Below are 15,627 nucleotides of genomic sequence, written 5' to 3'. Positions count from 1 at the left end.
TATTTTTTCTCATTTTTTTCTTTTTTATGATATTTTTTATTTTTTATTTTTTGAGATATTTTTTTTCAGATATTTTTTTTAAATTAATTTGAAATGGGGATACTAATTTGAAATGATAATTTTTATTTGAATTAAAACTAAAATTAAAATTTTTATTTTCTTTAAAATTAAAATTATAATTTTTATTTTTTTCCTATTTTTTCCTTTTTTTTCATTTTTTTATGGTGTTATTTATTTATTTTTATTTTTTTCAGGTATTTTTTTTTTTTTTTGGAATATTTTTTTAAAATAATTAATCTGTAATGGAGATACTAATTTGAAATGATGATTTTTATTTGAATTAAATTAAAATTTTAATTTTTTTTAAATTTAGAATTATAATTTTTATTTTTTTATGATGTTTTTTATTTTTTAGATATTTTTTCTTCTTTTTTTGAGATATTTTTTTTTAAAAAATTAATTTGAAATGAGGATCCTAATTTGAAATGATGATTTTTATTTGAATTGAAATTAAAATTTTTATTTTTTTTAAAATTTAGAATTATAGTTTTTATTTTTTTTTCCATTTTTTCCATTTCTTCCTTTTTTTTTATGGTGTTTTTTATTTTTTTTCATTTTTTTTGAGGTATTTTTTTGGGATATTTTTTTAAAAAAAATTAATTTGAAATGGAGATTGTAATTTGAAATGATGATTTTTATTTGAATTAAAATTAAAATTTTTATTTTCTTAAAATTTAGAATTACAATTTTTATTTTTTTTCCATTCTTTTCCTTTTTTTTTCCTTTTTTTATGGTAGTTTTTATTTTTTTATTTTTATAGACCCATTTTTTTAGGATATTTTTTTTAAAAAATAATTTGAAATGGGGATACTAATTTGAAATGAAATTTTTATTTGAATCAAAATTAAAATTTTTATTTTTAAAAAAAAATTAAAATTATAATTTTTTTTTAGAAGTAAATAATGAAAGTCATCATTTGAAATGAGATTTTTAAAATCGTCATCTCAAATGATGACTTTATTATTATATTTTTTTAATCATCTATGTGGAACAGATAGGGTTGTGATGTGGACATTATAAAACGTCATTTCAAATGACATTTTTTAAATTTATATTAATTTTATAAATAAATTAAAAAATATATTATTTTAATAAATAATTTTTTTAAAAAAATTATTTAAATAATGAACTCAGGTTCGGCGACAAGTACGATTCCGCGATGATAACGACCGGACGCGCTTAGCCGTTGGACTTGAATAGCAGTTTGGACTCCAAAAGCCAGGCGGCGAGGAGATCCCACCATTGGGACCGGTCGAACCATGAGTATGAGAATTGAAAATTTTCGAACCCTCACTTGGCCAAAAATTTCAACAAAAATTACAGTTTCGAAAAATCCATTCGTCCGCATGGAATGATTCAATATTTACAGATTTATTTCTGGTTTAAAATGACTCTAAAAGGGTGCAGCTCTTTAAAAAGCCAGAGTACCGGACCTTCGAAGGTTATAAATTTTGGTTTGTTACCTTCTCTTCAGATAGTTCAAGACAGAGTCCTGAATCTTCTTCACTCATGGTCATAAAATTATTTCTTGTAATGTCATCATGTCAACCATCCTCCATAATTTCCTTCTCTTCGTCTTCGACGCCTTTTTTTTTTTCCCATTCTCTTAATTTTCCATTATCACTTTTTTCTTTTTAGCTATACAAGGAACAAATTTGACAAATAACTAATCTAATAGCAAGAGCCGGCAGAATTTCTCACGTCAAATAAACGAGAGAGAGAGAGAGAGAGAGAGAGAGCTATTAAACAAATGAGAACAGCCTGCTGGAAAAAAAAAAAAATAAATAAGAACATCTAGTAAACTCATCTAGATGAGACATGAAATACCAATAGAACAAATCAAACTATATTCTTTTTGTTAAATATTATCTATCAGGTGAAAAAAGACAACAATTTCATTCTCAATCCATCGTACCTATTCTGTTTTTGCGTCAATACTATGACCAAAAGTTCCCTCTACACAACTGTTTCTTCTACATCTTTGAAGTAATCAATGAACCAAACTCGTCGCAAGAACATTCCAGTAAAGTTTGACCAGCTCTTCCAAATGAAGATCATGACGAACCATCTCGTTGACCTTATCACTAGGCCTGTTTGAACAGGCAGCGTGATTTGCGCAAGCACTGCTTTTCCACTCTAGACCTTGCGGCTGCATGGATTACTGCACGGCTGTTGAGCTCAGACCATGCTCTCCCTTTAGAACAAGACAAGTCTCACCATACATTCCAGCGTACACTAACTTTCACCCAATGTCTCTTAGGGTGTGGATTGTTCCTCCATGCGAGAGAATGATTCAGCTCTTTTTTCCGATGTCAATCATTAGATTGTGCAATAGATACTTTGGGATCTGTCAAAACACGTGGAAGAATGTTAGAGTGCCTTGAGATCTGTGCCAGATATAATCCAACAGTTGACATCCCTTAAAAAATTAATAATAATTATTATTCTTTTGCACGAAAGATACAACCCAAACTAGATCTCCTAAAGTCCAATCTGTATCACTAAGAGTCTCATTATGCAGCCGTTCACGGCCACGTCCTTTCACATGCGTGCTTTAATAGTGAGTTGCTCCTGTTAGGAAAATGAAGATGAAATAGAAGAGGGGATAAAAACTAAAAAGGGAAGCAAGGGGGGTAAAATGCAGGTGAGTTGTTAACTTGGAATGGAGAGTGGATGGTCTACGAAAGTGTAGTTGACTTTAATGCTGACTCATGAATGAAACGTAACTCATAAATGTGATATCAAAATAAAATGCTTCTCCATATAAAACTAATAGTATCAGAGGCATTCAGATGACATTACGAGTTACTTATTGCAACATTTCCATGAAAATGATCCATAAGTAGTCACGGGATCAAATGTCACCAATGGCAAGCAATCACCATTGATATGCCATACATTTATTAATTATATGTTGAGACTCAAATTAAGGCCAATTCAAATCCTAAAAGCATTAGGTTCCTGGAAATCTTCTCATTGTGCACAGATAATGATTATTTTCCCTTCAAAAGCACTGAATTGAAAGTACCTATGACAGGAATATGATATGTCAATAGACTTGAAAGGTTATGCACACACACTTATACATATACACACACACACACAAATACGTACATGCACATATATGTATGCATAATTGAGTATTTTGAATTCCTCAAACGTTTTGATATTTCCGGTCTGTACCGTGTTTGCCTTCTTGGTCTCCAAAATTTTGATAATGTGATAACTAAAGATCATGCCGTTTAACTTGGATGTGATATCAGAGTAAAGTAATGAATATGTCGCAGCTGCTTGCCACCAACAACATCCGCCCAATTTACAAGGGAAATGGTTGCTAATGGAGGAGGCAAATGGTTGTTAATGGTTGTTATGGAGATTGATACCAATGACCTGAATTAGATTTCAGGCTTGACCTGAGTTTCGTTAAATTTCCTCCAGTCCTAGTTCTTAAAACAGAATGCGCAAGTTTTGTTTGAGACTCGTTAACCAATGGTTTCTTTTCTTTTCTTTTTTGGTATAAAACCCACGGTTTCTTCATTACTAACAAAGACATATTGGAAGAGATCTGTTGACTAAGACCATTAGAAAGATTTGGCAGGTCCTTGGGTCCTTTCCAGACATCAAATCGACTCTTCTCACGATATCTTCTGCGAAAAGAGGCAAAAAGACACAAATCACAAGAATTAGCAAAATCCTTAATTTTTCACATTTCTAAAATCCTAATATCATTTTTTTTCTAAGTTTTGGGTGCTGGTTTAATGAGCCAGAACTCGTGTTCTTCTCACTACTCTCCTTCCCTCTCTATACACAGCACTCCTGCTGATCTCTAAATCATCTCACACATTGGATTATCAGGCAACTAATCATTTGATGATGGAATGAGGCATCCAACAATGTTATATTGTTCATATCAATATTTATCCTACACAAATGTTTGTATTTCAATGGATGCCAAAGACTTGCCAACCTGCCCAACATGAATCTCACCTGCTCGCTTCCTTCCATAACAGAGATCAACCTGTTGCTTGTCTCTTTTGCGCTCTTCCATCAATTGACAATGGGGGTCTATATCACATGACCTGTGCCTGATACAAAACAGCGGTACAAGCTTAAGGGCAAAATCAGCAATTTTGGGTTCTAAAAATCATAAGAACTGTGCAGTAAATTGACTAGCGTTTGTTACGATGGAGCAAAGAATAGATGGTTAGCATCCCATCTTTGGAAGGTTTTAACTTAAGCAGATTTGTCAAGGGCAGCTGATAGTATTTGGAGATCCTTGTGCGTCCCTCAGAAGCAATGAAACCGATAAGCTAATGCGAACCAAGTCAGGTGAATCTTTGCCAAGTGAAAATGACACATGTACATGTTCAGCTTTATTCAACTAAGCATCACAATTGAGATGTGGATCTACAAAGAAAACTTCTTTACCACCAGGAACCACAATTAAGCATCCAAGCTGCACCATTCCTGCAAAGTTGGTGTTGCCACTCCAATGTTTTTCATGTCTCTGATGTTGGCTGGTTCAAGATAGTAAACTTCAGTTACACTGGAGTTTCTTCAAGCTATTCAAGTAACAAGATATCAAAGTAAAGTGCATCTACTTGTAAATGAATGAGATAGAGGAACTAGTCATATGCATGGGTGCCTGAGACAGAGAGATCTGAAATAGAGTTATTGACCGCAACATTCTCAAGGGCATATATATCATATTTAGTTATTTACTAAACTAATTCACTCACCTACACTAAATCAATCACGACATTCTGAAAAGCCTAAAAGCCAGCTGAGCCAACTGGAATAGAAAATAAGGAATGTGTTTCCATTTTTATATTTTGGTACTACATCTTGTTGTGCCAATACATCAATATATCTGCTAGAAAAAAGCTGAACAAAAAGAGGCACTCACAGCATTCATGTCATCATGTGAAAGGCAAAGAGTATCAAGCTAAAGATTTTGGTTTTGGTTGTAATGGTCTTTTCTTCAATCAGCTCCATATTCTTTTCATGCTTGGGGTTAGTTTAATGTTGCCTTTCCTGATTCCAAGAACTTTGATAGTGCAAAAACCAAACCTTATTCAAATTATCATGAGTTCCAATAACCTAGCTTTTAGCTGTCAATCAGATTTTATATTGTTGAAAGGTGGTGTATATAATATCCATCAAATAACCAGAACGCAGCTTCCAAGCACCAAAATATATACAACTATCAACAGAAAACAGAGGCAAATAGGACATACAGGAATGGACTATTAGTGTATAGTAGCCAATAAAAGTACCTACCAAGATGAATTTCAGGAGTAGCAGCAGCTGTTGCATCGACAATGACAGTAACAGATTGGTAATCCAAGGATACTGCATCGAAGACAGTCTGCCTAATACAATTTGGTGTTTGAACTCCTGAACATTGAAAAGTTGGATGAGTTAATTTCCAAACAGTATTTATAGGATGGAGCAAAATGCAATGGTCCAAAAATGCTAAAATGTTATGGCACGTCATTCGCATTGTCAGGGTAATTGCATCATCAGCCTATACAAAACCAACAAAAGGATATTGTTACCACAAGCAGTGAAGTGACCCCAACTAACTGCGGTGGCTTTATAAACCCTCTATTTGTTCCAACTTCCTAGTATGCTTGAGACTGGCAAGAGAAAAGATATAAACATAAAAGAAGATTTCTTTTCTGGTAGTGGTGGTTCAGGAAGGGCAAGGGAAGGGTTGATGTTGTTCAAGATTTCAGGGTAGAATGCCAAAAAATAGCCAAGCGATGGAGAAGGAAGCTCCAACAGAATCACAAACAGTTTAGAATGTCAAAGTCCATGAACTAAAGAAAAACATTTGAGAATGCACTGAAGAATAATAAGAACAAGCAAATGAAAAAGCACAACAGAGATGGGGAATACCAGCTGTTATTGTCAAAACTATACAAATCCTCTGACCCACACTTTCTACAAAATCAACATGCGAGCATGCACACACGCACATAAACAGACTGAGAGACCACGGGGGGCGAGGCGCGCGCAAAGAGACGGAGAGAGCAAGGAAAGAGATGCGGTCAAACAAGCGACTATTCTTAATTAAAGTACGAATACACTAAGTTTAATGACCCTTTTTAGATACATTTTTCCCAACGACAAGCGAATTGCAATCAAATTGAGTTCAAAACTTGATACAAGACTACTTTTGTACAGAATGGCACTTGTAATCCTCAGAACATGTATTGCATTGCACAGGTTTTTGATTTGTTCCAACGAACCTTGAAACTGAGCAGAAATTAATGGACTATGTTAAACCAGCACATAAGATCTTAAGCTTGATGAAAAAACCTGATTGTTGCAGATGCCAAAAACAAAAAAGTATACAATTTACTCTGTTGCTCCTTACCCACAACAACCAAGCTCTTGACTCCAGAGGTCTGAAGAAGCAAATGAAGTTGTGTGGCACAGAATGCACTGAAGCGTGTCTTCACCAACTTGTAATCTCCTTCCTTTATCAAGAGTCCATCAACTAGATCTGCACCTTTGGAACCATTCATAGCAGGTCCTTCACCATCAGTATACAAGTGCCTGCGGAAGAGCTCTACATCTCTTCCTAAAGGATCATGTTCTCGAACAACCTACATTCTCTGTTCTTTTACTGTCACGGGTGTGAGATAAATAACATAAATGACTTTAAATGTAAGAACCATCTAAAACTTTCTACAAGCTTTCTATGGAAAGGTGTATTGATCCTTCCACAATTTCATTAAAATATGAAAAATGCCTTAGGTTTATAATGTGCACACAACCTCTTTATTATTTTCTATGTATGTTGAAAACTTTCTTCAAGTCAATCCTCTACCAAGTATCCATTGGGCATATGAAAGAAGAAAAATAAAAGATGATTGCAAAAAGAAAAATAAGTTTCTCAGAATAATATGAAAAAAATTTTAGATGGTTCAAAGTTATTAAAAGATTCCACCAATAGAAATAATTTATAAGATTTAAATATGATCCAGGTTATCTTCGCATTCATACATACGGATTCAAAATGATTTGCATTTTTGTGTGTGTGTTCGTGCACAAGTGTCTGCAGTGGAATGTAATTGTACAGTGTACATGTCTAGGTATGCATCCACACATCGGCAGACATGTTTCTGAAATTAATTTAATTAGATTAGAATTTAAAATTTATAGGTGAACAAGAGTAGTAAAAGGTCATCTTAATAGTCCATATATGTACGTTCTATCTTCAAAAAATCTATATCAATAGGTAGAGAGGACAGGCAAAAATCAAGGAAGGAGGAGGGGGTGGTGTTGTGCGGGCCTTAAAACTGACCCATATCACAAAAATTCCACGCTCTCTTGCAACAGAAATGGCCTGGATGACAGATGGGACAATAGCTTGGCCTCCAGCCACACACATCGGTCTATCTGGCAAAATAAAATCATTCTGGAAATGAAATAAATAGAATGTTAATAAAAACTTTATATAACCAGGGTAAGTTGGAGATTAACAAAGAAATGTACGTTCATTTAACAAGAAACAAATTCCCAAAGAGTGGGAACAAGGCAAAAAGAGTAAAAAAATTCGGGCAAAAGAAGATATCTCTCTCACCTGCATATCTATGACCAACATTGCTGTTTTGCTCCATTTCTCTGCATTAGATTGGACAGTTTCTCCAGAAATCTACAACATACGCAAAATAATATTACAAGCTACATTTGGTCTACAATCTCAATAACATGGGACATCTTTTCCTACAAAAACTAAATAATTAGTAACAGAACTATCATCTCAATAGCAAAAGTAAAATTGCATTAAATAAGATATCTTCTCCATAAAAAATCTACCAACTAAGTTATCAAGATTCAATATTTTTTCATCAAAAAAGATGACTTATGGAGAGAGAATCATAGTTAGACTGCAGTAAAAGCATAAATTTGTGATCAGATGTAGAATGTCTGATCGTACCAAGACCGAATGTCTCTTCCATGTGCGCTTTATGTCTAAGTTAATGGCAAAGACGACATCTAGAAAAAGAATTTTTTTTTTTTGATAGGGTCTAGAAAAAGATTCTTGATGCAAACCAGGGAAAGCAGAAAACCAATAGATACATAAAGCTTCAAATGATACTGTCAGGAGGAGGAGAAGAAACCCTAGAAAAAGGATACCTGAGCCGCTGGTATTGCAGCGGCGGACCCTCCAGAACGTCCGCTGCTCAAGAAAGTGGTCGTCGCCGGTTCAATGGACGTTCGACGAGGAACGAGCGATATCGCCTTGGACGGAGCTTGATCTCTCCAGCGAGCTCCTATTTGTGTTCGAATTAGGGGTTTAGAATTAGGGTTTCGGGGGAAGAAGGGTCCGGTGGAGGAGAAGGGAGAAAGAGTGGCGATGGACATTTTTGGGATTTGATTCCGGCTTCCTTCGCCCTTCGTCCTTCCGATAAACCGTAAAGCAGGAAGTCCATCAGAGATGAATTATATTTATTTTATTTTTATCCGACGCTCTAACTTATTATTTAATTTTAAATAAAATTTAAATATTATATAAAAAATTAAAAATAAATTTTTAGTTTCATATCCAACCTATAAAATTCTTCCAAATAAATTTTATATAAAAATACCTCCCCATTTCAAATATAAATTAAAATAACTATCTATTTTAATTAAAATTACCTTTATATCTTTGTATCTTTTAAAAAAATTACAATATTATATTATATTTTTACAATAAAATAATATTATATTATATTATTATAATATTTTTTTGTAATAATAAATAATGTAATATCTTTTTATTGTAATATTATTTTACAACAATACAATATTATTTTATAATAATATAATATAATTTTATAATAATATAATTATTTTATAATAATATAATATTATTTTATAATTATAAAATAATTAAATTAATAATATAATATTATTTTATAATTATTAAAAAAATCTATGACAACAGAAATAACAAAATGATCTCTCCGGACGGTACATGGGAGAGTTTAGACAAATTATTAAACCTAATAGATCAGAGAACTACTCGGAGCGAGGCCGAACTCTGAATGGCCCGAACCAAGAGACAACACTTCTGAATGGCTTACATAAAAATGCCAAAATGAAACAGGGTAGTAACTAAATCAGCACGTGCACATTCATGTAAATAACATAAAGAGCGAAGAAGAAAGATAAACACCTACCATGGTAACAGCTGAACCCAACAATGCTCTTGGGCTATCCATCAAAACTTTAATTAATTTATTTAAATTTTACTTCCAAGCATGGATTATTTATTGATGAATACACATAGACACTTGTTGATTGAAAAATAAGAACGAGATGAAACTTCCGGACACCACGAATATTGTTTATAAACAATGCCAGCTGGGGTGGACAAATTATTTATAAAATCTTTAATAATATTTTATTTATTTGAAATAAATATTAATTCAACAGCAACATAAACTACTTGGTTTTGGTAGGATGAATCCTATACGAGTTACGTCCACCACTGAAAACAGTTAATTTTGTGGTGGCTGGATAGAAAAGTAGGTCTCATATTGAAGATACCATCAGCAATTAGTTATAAATTATGCCATCATAGTTTTTCTCTCTCTTTTTTCTTTTGATATATATCTTTTAATTAATATATATATATATATATATATATATATATATATATATATATATATATATATATATATATATATATATTCGCTTCCTGAAAGTGTCTTGCTCTCTGGAGGTGAGACTCTTCACTTATTTCTTCTTCATCGACCGCGGTCTTACGTAAAACTGTTCACCCTTCGCGAGGTCTTTCATAGAACTATTCGCTCTTTTTATCTCTAGGAAAATTTACGCATCAAAAAGTTACCTGATATCCGTCGATTGCTATTGAAGGGAAGAACCAAGCTCTCCTCTACACTTCTCTTCCTCCCATGCCTTAACCCTGTACTTGCTTACATTTTTTGCATTCTGTCCCATTTTAATAAATTTGAGAGAAGTGACTTACTTCCTCCATTACTCTTCAAAAAAGGAGGTTAGGTGGATCCATGAAAAATATAATAGAAAGTTAAAACAAATAGGCAGAAATTTGTCCATAAAGTTTTCACTGAAAATGTTGGCAGATGTTTAGTAAATTGCATTGGGTATCATCTCATGTATGGCCAAACATATTTATAGGAAGGGAACAATACAGCTTGATATTCTCTTTCATCTGTCTTCCTGCTCATCACTGGTTAATTGAAATATCTTCATGGGGGTGTGCAAACAAAGACCCCCATGCAATCCCGTCTACTCCATTCATATTATAGTAACATACTTATAAGAAGCATAAACAGTTAAAAGCAATTGAACCGCAAAAATACAATAAAAGGAGTGGTTGATAGACCTAAATTATGCATGTCATTGTTGGATGGAAGCATAGGAACTAGAGCCTTGCAACTCTAACGGTGCAAACTCTACTACAGTTAACATTCAACACAATCTAGTTGGTAGAGTCAATCATAACATATTCTTTTCAATCAAAGTTTGATGTCTCAACGGGTTAGGAGGTGTCCCGACCATCCCATTCTGTTCTTACGAGAAAAAAGAATCAATATAGGATCGAAACTCCAAAATTCATCTAGAGAGAAGAAAATAGAGGAAAGAAAGAAAGAAAGAAAAGATGAAGAAAATAAAAAGTTAAAAGAGAGGAGAATGAAAGAAAGAAAATAAGAGAAAAGTAAAAAAAAAAAAAGGGGGAAGAAAAGAAGAAAGAAAAGAAAGAGAAAGAAGAAGAAGCAAAAAAAAAAAAAAAGAAAGAAAGTAAAGGATCAAAAAATAAAGAAAAAGAAAAAAGAAGAAGAAGATGGAAGAGAAAAAGAAAAGAAGAAAAAAAGGAAAAGAAAGAAAAAAATGAAGGAAGAAGGGAAGAGAGATGAAGAATATCTACCAAAATGTACGATCAGATTGCTGGAATGGGATAGCACAATAGAGTGTGTCATTTTATGAAGAAATCAGGGCACCTCTATCCAATGAGATTTAAAATCTTGTTTTCAATGATAAAAATCCTGTGTAACTCTATCATGATTGTGTTGCAAGAAATCCTGCTTTCCCATGTTATTAAATAGTCAAATAACCACACATTCTATTGATAGTGTCCAACTCATTTTCATATCAAGACACCAGAAGATAAAAAAAAAGAAAAAAAAGACTACAAGAGTTCCATGATAGAACAAAGCTAGCCACTGACGGTGGGGCCATGAAACAAACTATTAACAAGTCAGGTGGTCTCCCTTGTTGACTTCAGCATCTAATTGCAGGGCATTCTCCAGACTACCCAAAGAAAGCACAAGTTGATCAGCTATAGGAATACAGGAAAGAAAATGTATACAATAAATAACTTCTAACACCTTTTTGATAACATCAAATGAGCATTCTATGTTGTCAAAAACTATGATCTTTCTAACCACGAATTACGACAAAGAAGGTTATCCATCTATGACGGTTGTAATATATGAAACATAATGTAATCATTCCATAATTTACATTAATAAGCTATTTATAAGGAGGCAACTTGGTTGCATGTCTTCTCTAAAGCCATGAACAAAAGCATGAAGTCGACACTCTTTCTCTTACCTAAGGAGTTTCATTTCTGCATTGTTATGTTTCTGCACACATACAAATCAATCAGTATCTATCAATAGTTTCTCATGAAAGGGCGAGTCAGAACTTCCTTCTTGTCAGGACCATCATATTTAACCTTAGGCATTGGTTCTTATATTCAGATCTCATTGCCCTTCACCATTACCTCAGAAATAGCAGATAATAAAAGAAAGGTGGGCGGATAACACAGACATAATATGTAGTTCAGTGAGATGAGACATAAATTATATCCCCCTCCTCTTGCTCTTCCATAGCTCTACTGCTGCTCTTCTTTTCATTTACTTTATTCTGACTTTTAGAGTTGTGGCGCTGCTCTTTCATACTGTAACTGCAAACCTGAAAAACAAATTATAGTGACATTGCTCTTATTTTCTTTTCTCCTTCATGATGTGCAAAAATCTGAAATAGTTCATCACAAGGAACAAAGATTCGACTTTGAACTTGTTGAATGGGGAAAAGAAAAAAATGCTGAATATACCAATAATTCTAGATGTTACATACATGTGTTAAAACCATATGAGGCAATGGTACTTACACGCTAAAGTATATTAAACAAGGTATCGTATTCCAGATACTGACCCCATGAATCTGCTCTGACAATCACAATTACTTAATCAAGCATCAAAGCTGCACCACTCCTGCAACGTTGGCGTTAACACTCCTATATTTTTCATGTCTCTAATGTTGGCTGGTTCAAGAAAATAAATTTAAAATTAGTGTTTTCTGAAGAACTGCAAGTTGGTAAAGCATCAGAATAAAGCATATCTATATGTAATCTTAGTGACAGCAACAATCAAATGAGACAAATTAGTAATAAAGTTGACTTCACAACATCCCTATTAAAGTTCTCCATAGACAGTCATTGGGTTCCATATCAGTTTTATTTCTTATTGATAACCTATGATCAACTGCCTCATATTGAAGAACTTTTTTTGTATAAATAATGGGAGGAGCGTCTTATATGCTCCTACATTAAATATCAGAAAAATGTAACATATACAAAGAAGGGGGGAGGGAAAAAAGACAAAAAGCCAAACAGAAGGGAAAATACAGCAGCCGCAGCAAGGAGAAAGGGATGCAATCCAAGCCAACTAGGATTGATAGAAGAGAGACGAGATTTTTCTGCCACCCTAGAGTGAAAGGCCATTGACTTGGCAGGGCACAGTCTAACCCATTCTCTGAAGTCATGAAGAGCATTTGTCAAGACCTGGTTCAGTGAAATCCAGGCATTGGGTGGGTGTCCTTTGCTGCTTGAACACATACCTTAATGACAAACCCTAGCTCTTACTGAAAGAGCAATGCAGGAATAGGTGAGATACCGTTTCTGTTGCAGCATCCCACAATGAACAACTAGAGGATACTGTCCATGCCTATTTACTTAGGACCTCAGCAGTATGAAGGAAATTCTTAATCACCAGCCACATACAAAAAATTAAGTTTATCAGGCCCTGAAGTCTTCGCAACACATAATAAAATGGACAGAGGACCTGCTCCACAGTGTAGAAATTGATACAGGGAGAGATCTGCTGTGAACTTCCCAAGGGGCTTATCATCAAATTTCTTAGGCCAGACCGACTGCAGTAATAGGTAATCCTCATTCAATTCCTCAAGTTCCATGCATGGTAGTCATATTGAAGAACTTCAAATCCATGGAAAGACAATTTGAGCGGAGAGCAAGAATAATAGAGATCATAATTATGGTAAAAAGAAACTACATGTGCAGAAACACCACTATATTACCTCGAAAAAGAACTGAATCAAGAACCACAAGTAGCAGTCATGCAACATGGCAAGAGACTAGGAGGCAATATCCAGTAGTAAAAAAAAAAAGGTTTTCCAGCTAATATTTTGTTAAATCTGATAGTTTCAAATTCTCTATCATTTTGGTATTTTATCTTTCCTTCCATGTATCCATTTTCCAGCTGTATCCGGCTTTCTTGGTATTCATAAAAATTTGATTGTGCAAAGGATAAGCCTAGTACCATTGACTCATTCTTGAAGGCTAGCTCACAGCTCTCATGTCTCAATTAGATGTGAAAGCAACAGGATGTTAGTGGCAAGTTTCCAGTAACCAATATAACTACAACTACCAGTTGAAATCACAAGCAAGTAGGAAAGAAGTATGAGAATTACTGCATAAAAATCATAAACCCACTCACCAGAATGAATTTCAGGTGTAGCTGCAGCTGTTGCATCAACAATGACAGTGACAGTTTGGTAATCCAGTGCTACTGCATCAAACACAGTTTGTCTAATACAGTTTGGTGTTTGGACTCCTAAACACAGAAGAGGTTGTTGGGTTAGTCCCCTGATGGCGTGCTTGTTTCAACAGGATAAAATATAACTGGGAGGATGAAGGATTGAAGATTAATACTTGAGTACTGAGTTATTGAAACGCATGAATTAAAAATACAATAACCAAACATTGTATCTTTCCACACATGAACTAGGTATGGACCCAGAGTTTGAGCCTTGGAGGTGGCAGTCTGACCTTATTTCTAAAATAAACAGATTTTTAAAAAAAGGAAAAAAAAGAGAAAAAAAACAACGCAAACATAAGCAGCATGAATTAATATAGCAAAATGAAGAACTGTCGCATCAAAGTCTTATAGCTTTTTTGTATGACTTATAAATTTAGAGCTTATGAAGGAAAAGTTCTTCTTTAACAAGCAGACAAGCTATACAATCCACAGTAGATTAGTGCTTACCAACAATAACTAAGCTCTTGATTCCAGAGCTCTGGAGAAGTGAATGAAGGTGGGTCGCGAAGAATGCACTAAAGCGAGTCTTCACCAACTTATACTCTCCTTCCTTGATTGCAAGTCCATCAACCAGTGCTGCACCTTTGGCACCCTTCGCGGTAGGTCCTTCACCATTGGAATACAAGTGCCTGCGGAAGAGCTCAACATCTCTACCCATGGGGTCATGTTCTCGAACAACCTACGATCCTTCATATTTTTTTAACTGACTGAGAAATATACAAACTAATACAAAAACTCCAGAAGCCACCATCATAAATTCCATAAAATCCTTTGGGATAGTTGCAAATAATCTATTCAATTGTTGTCAATATCAATATTACGGACATTTAAGTTATCAGAATTTAATCATAATCCCTTGATTATTTTGCACCGTGTGATAAAAGAAAAACGCTGGTTAATATTTTGTCAAGTATATCTGGCATTCTCAAAGAGGGGATCATTGTGGAGAACTTAATAATAAAATCAATAAATCTGTCCATGAATTAGACAGAAAGAGGGTGTCGTCTAAAACAATGCACGTAAAATTATCGGAAAAGATTTCGTGGTGACTGGTGAAGAATCGCCGATTACCATACCAACGCAGGCATCATTTGGGAGGAAAGGAGAACGAAAAAGAAAAAGGGACCTGCAACTGACCCAAATAACGAAAATGCCACGCTCTCGGGCCACCGAAATGGCCTTGACGACGGATGGGACGATAGCTTCGCCCCCGGCCACCAGCATCGGACTTTCCATCTCCGGCAATACAAAATCGTTCTGGAAATTAGCGAAGAAAGAAGACGATGTTAACTACAAATAAATTGAAAATTGTCATAAAAAGGACCATATAAATAAATTAATCTGAAGGGCGAGAGGAATTCCAAAATCTGGGGGGTAGGGAACTCTCCAAACACCGGCGACGAGTCTCATGGTAGACAATGAAAAACACGTGGGCAAAAGTGGAAGATTATATCTCATGCCTGCATATCGATGACAAGCATCGCCGTTTCGCTCCGCTTGGCTGCCGCCATGGCTACGAGTCGGTCCTGCTCTCACCTCTCAACCCTATCCCTTCGACAAGCTCCCTCCTTTGCCTTTACCACTTCTACGAGTCGGTCCTCCTCTCACCTCTCAACCCTATCCCTTCGCCAAGCTCCCTCCTTTGCCTTTACCACTTCAAAAATAACTAGAGTTCGCACGT

The 15,627-nt window shown here is 34.6% G+C and overlaps 2 protein-coding genes across 9 annotated transcripts; both read right to left on the bottom strand.

Moving 5' to 3' along the window:
- Window positions 1–1,884: 1,884 nt before the first annotated feature.
- LOC105040846 (probable inactive nicotinamidase At3g16190) lies at window positions 1,885–8,590 on the bottom strand. Of its 5 annotated transcripts, none has more exons than XR_012140007.1 (9): window positions 8,212–8,590; window positions 7,655–7,726; window positions 7,376–7,489; window positions 6,443–6,674; window positions 5,341–5,457; window positions 4,244–4,577; window positions 4,048–4,145; window positions 3,640–3,707; window positions 1,885–2,407 (listed from the first exon to the last, which is right to left on the bottom strand). XR_012140007.1 is itself a non-coding variant. In XM_019848964.3 (7 exons), exons 1-6 carry the CDS (start codon window positions 8,437–8,439, stop codon window positions 4,504–4,506), a joined length of 837 nt encoding a protein of 278 aa, XP_019704523.1. In that variant the 5' UTR covers window positions 8,440–8,588; the 3' UTR covers window positions 3,744–4,145; window positions 4,489–4,503. The 5 variants fall into 5 exon arrangements, 1 of the variants encoding a protein (XP_019704523.1); XR_012140006.1 differs by having other exon boundaries at window positions 4,489–4,577; window positions 8,212–8,588; XR_002164140.3 differs by lacking the exon at window positions 3,640–3,707.
- A 2,519-nt stretch (window positions 8,591–11,109) lies between these two features.
- LOC105040847 (probable inactive nicotinamidase At3g16190) lies at window positions 11,110–15,627 on the bottom strand. Of its 4 annotated transcripts, XR_012140005.1 has the most exons (7): window positions 15,407–15,623; window positions 15,084–15,203; window positions 14,394–14,625; window positions 13,845–13,961; window positions 12,265–12,373; window positions 11,659–12,021; window positions 11,110–11,355 (listed from the first exon to the last, which is right to left on the bottom strand). XR_012140005.1 is itself a non-coding variant. In XM_010917566.2 (6 exons), exons 1-5 carry the CDS (start codon window positions 15,455–15,457, stop codon window positions 12,300–12,302), a joined length of 594 nt encoding a protein of 197 aa, XP_010915868.1. In that variant the 5' UTR covers window positions 15,458–15,623; the 3' UTR covers window positions 11,496–12,021; window positions 12,265–12,299. The 4 variants fall into 4 exon arrangements, 2 of the variants coding, with proteins under 2 accessions (XP_010915868.1, XP_029119128.1); XR_003800246.2 differs by lacking the exon at window positions 11,110–11,355 and having other exon boundaries at window positions 11,496–12,021; window positions 12,221–12,373; XM_010917566.2 differs by lacking the exon at window positions 11,110–11,355 and having other exon boundaries at window positions 11,496–12,021.

The sequence above is a fragment of the Elaeis guineensis genome, chromosome 3 (assembly GCF_000442705.2).
Source record: "Elaeis guineensis isolate ETL-2024a chromosome 3, EG11, whole genome shotgun sequence".
NCBI lineage: Eukaryota > Viridiplantae > Streptophyta > Magnoliopsida > Arecales > Arecaceae > Elaeis > Elaeis guineensis.
Note: the sequence above shows the minus strand (reverse complement) of the source record. Positions and strands in the feature narration are given on the sequence as shown.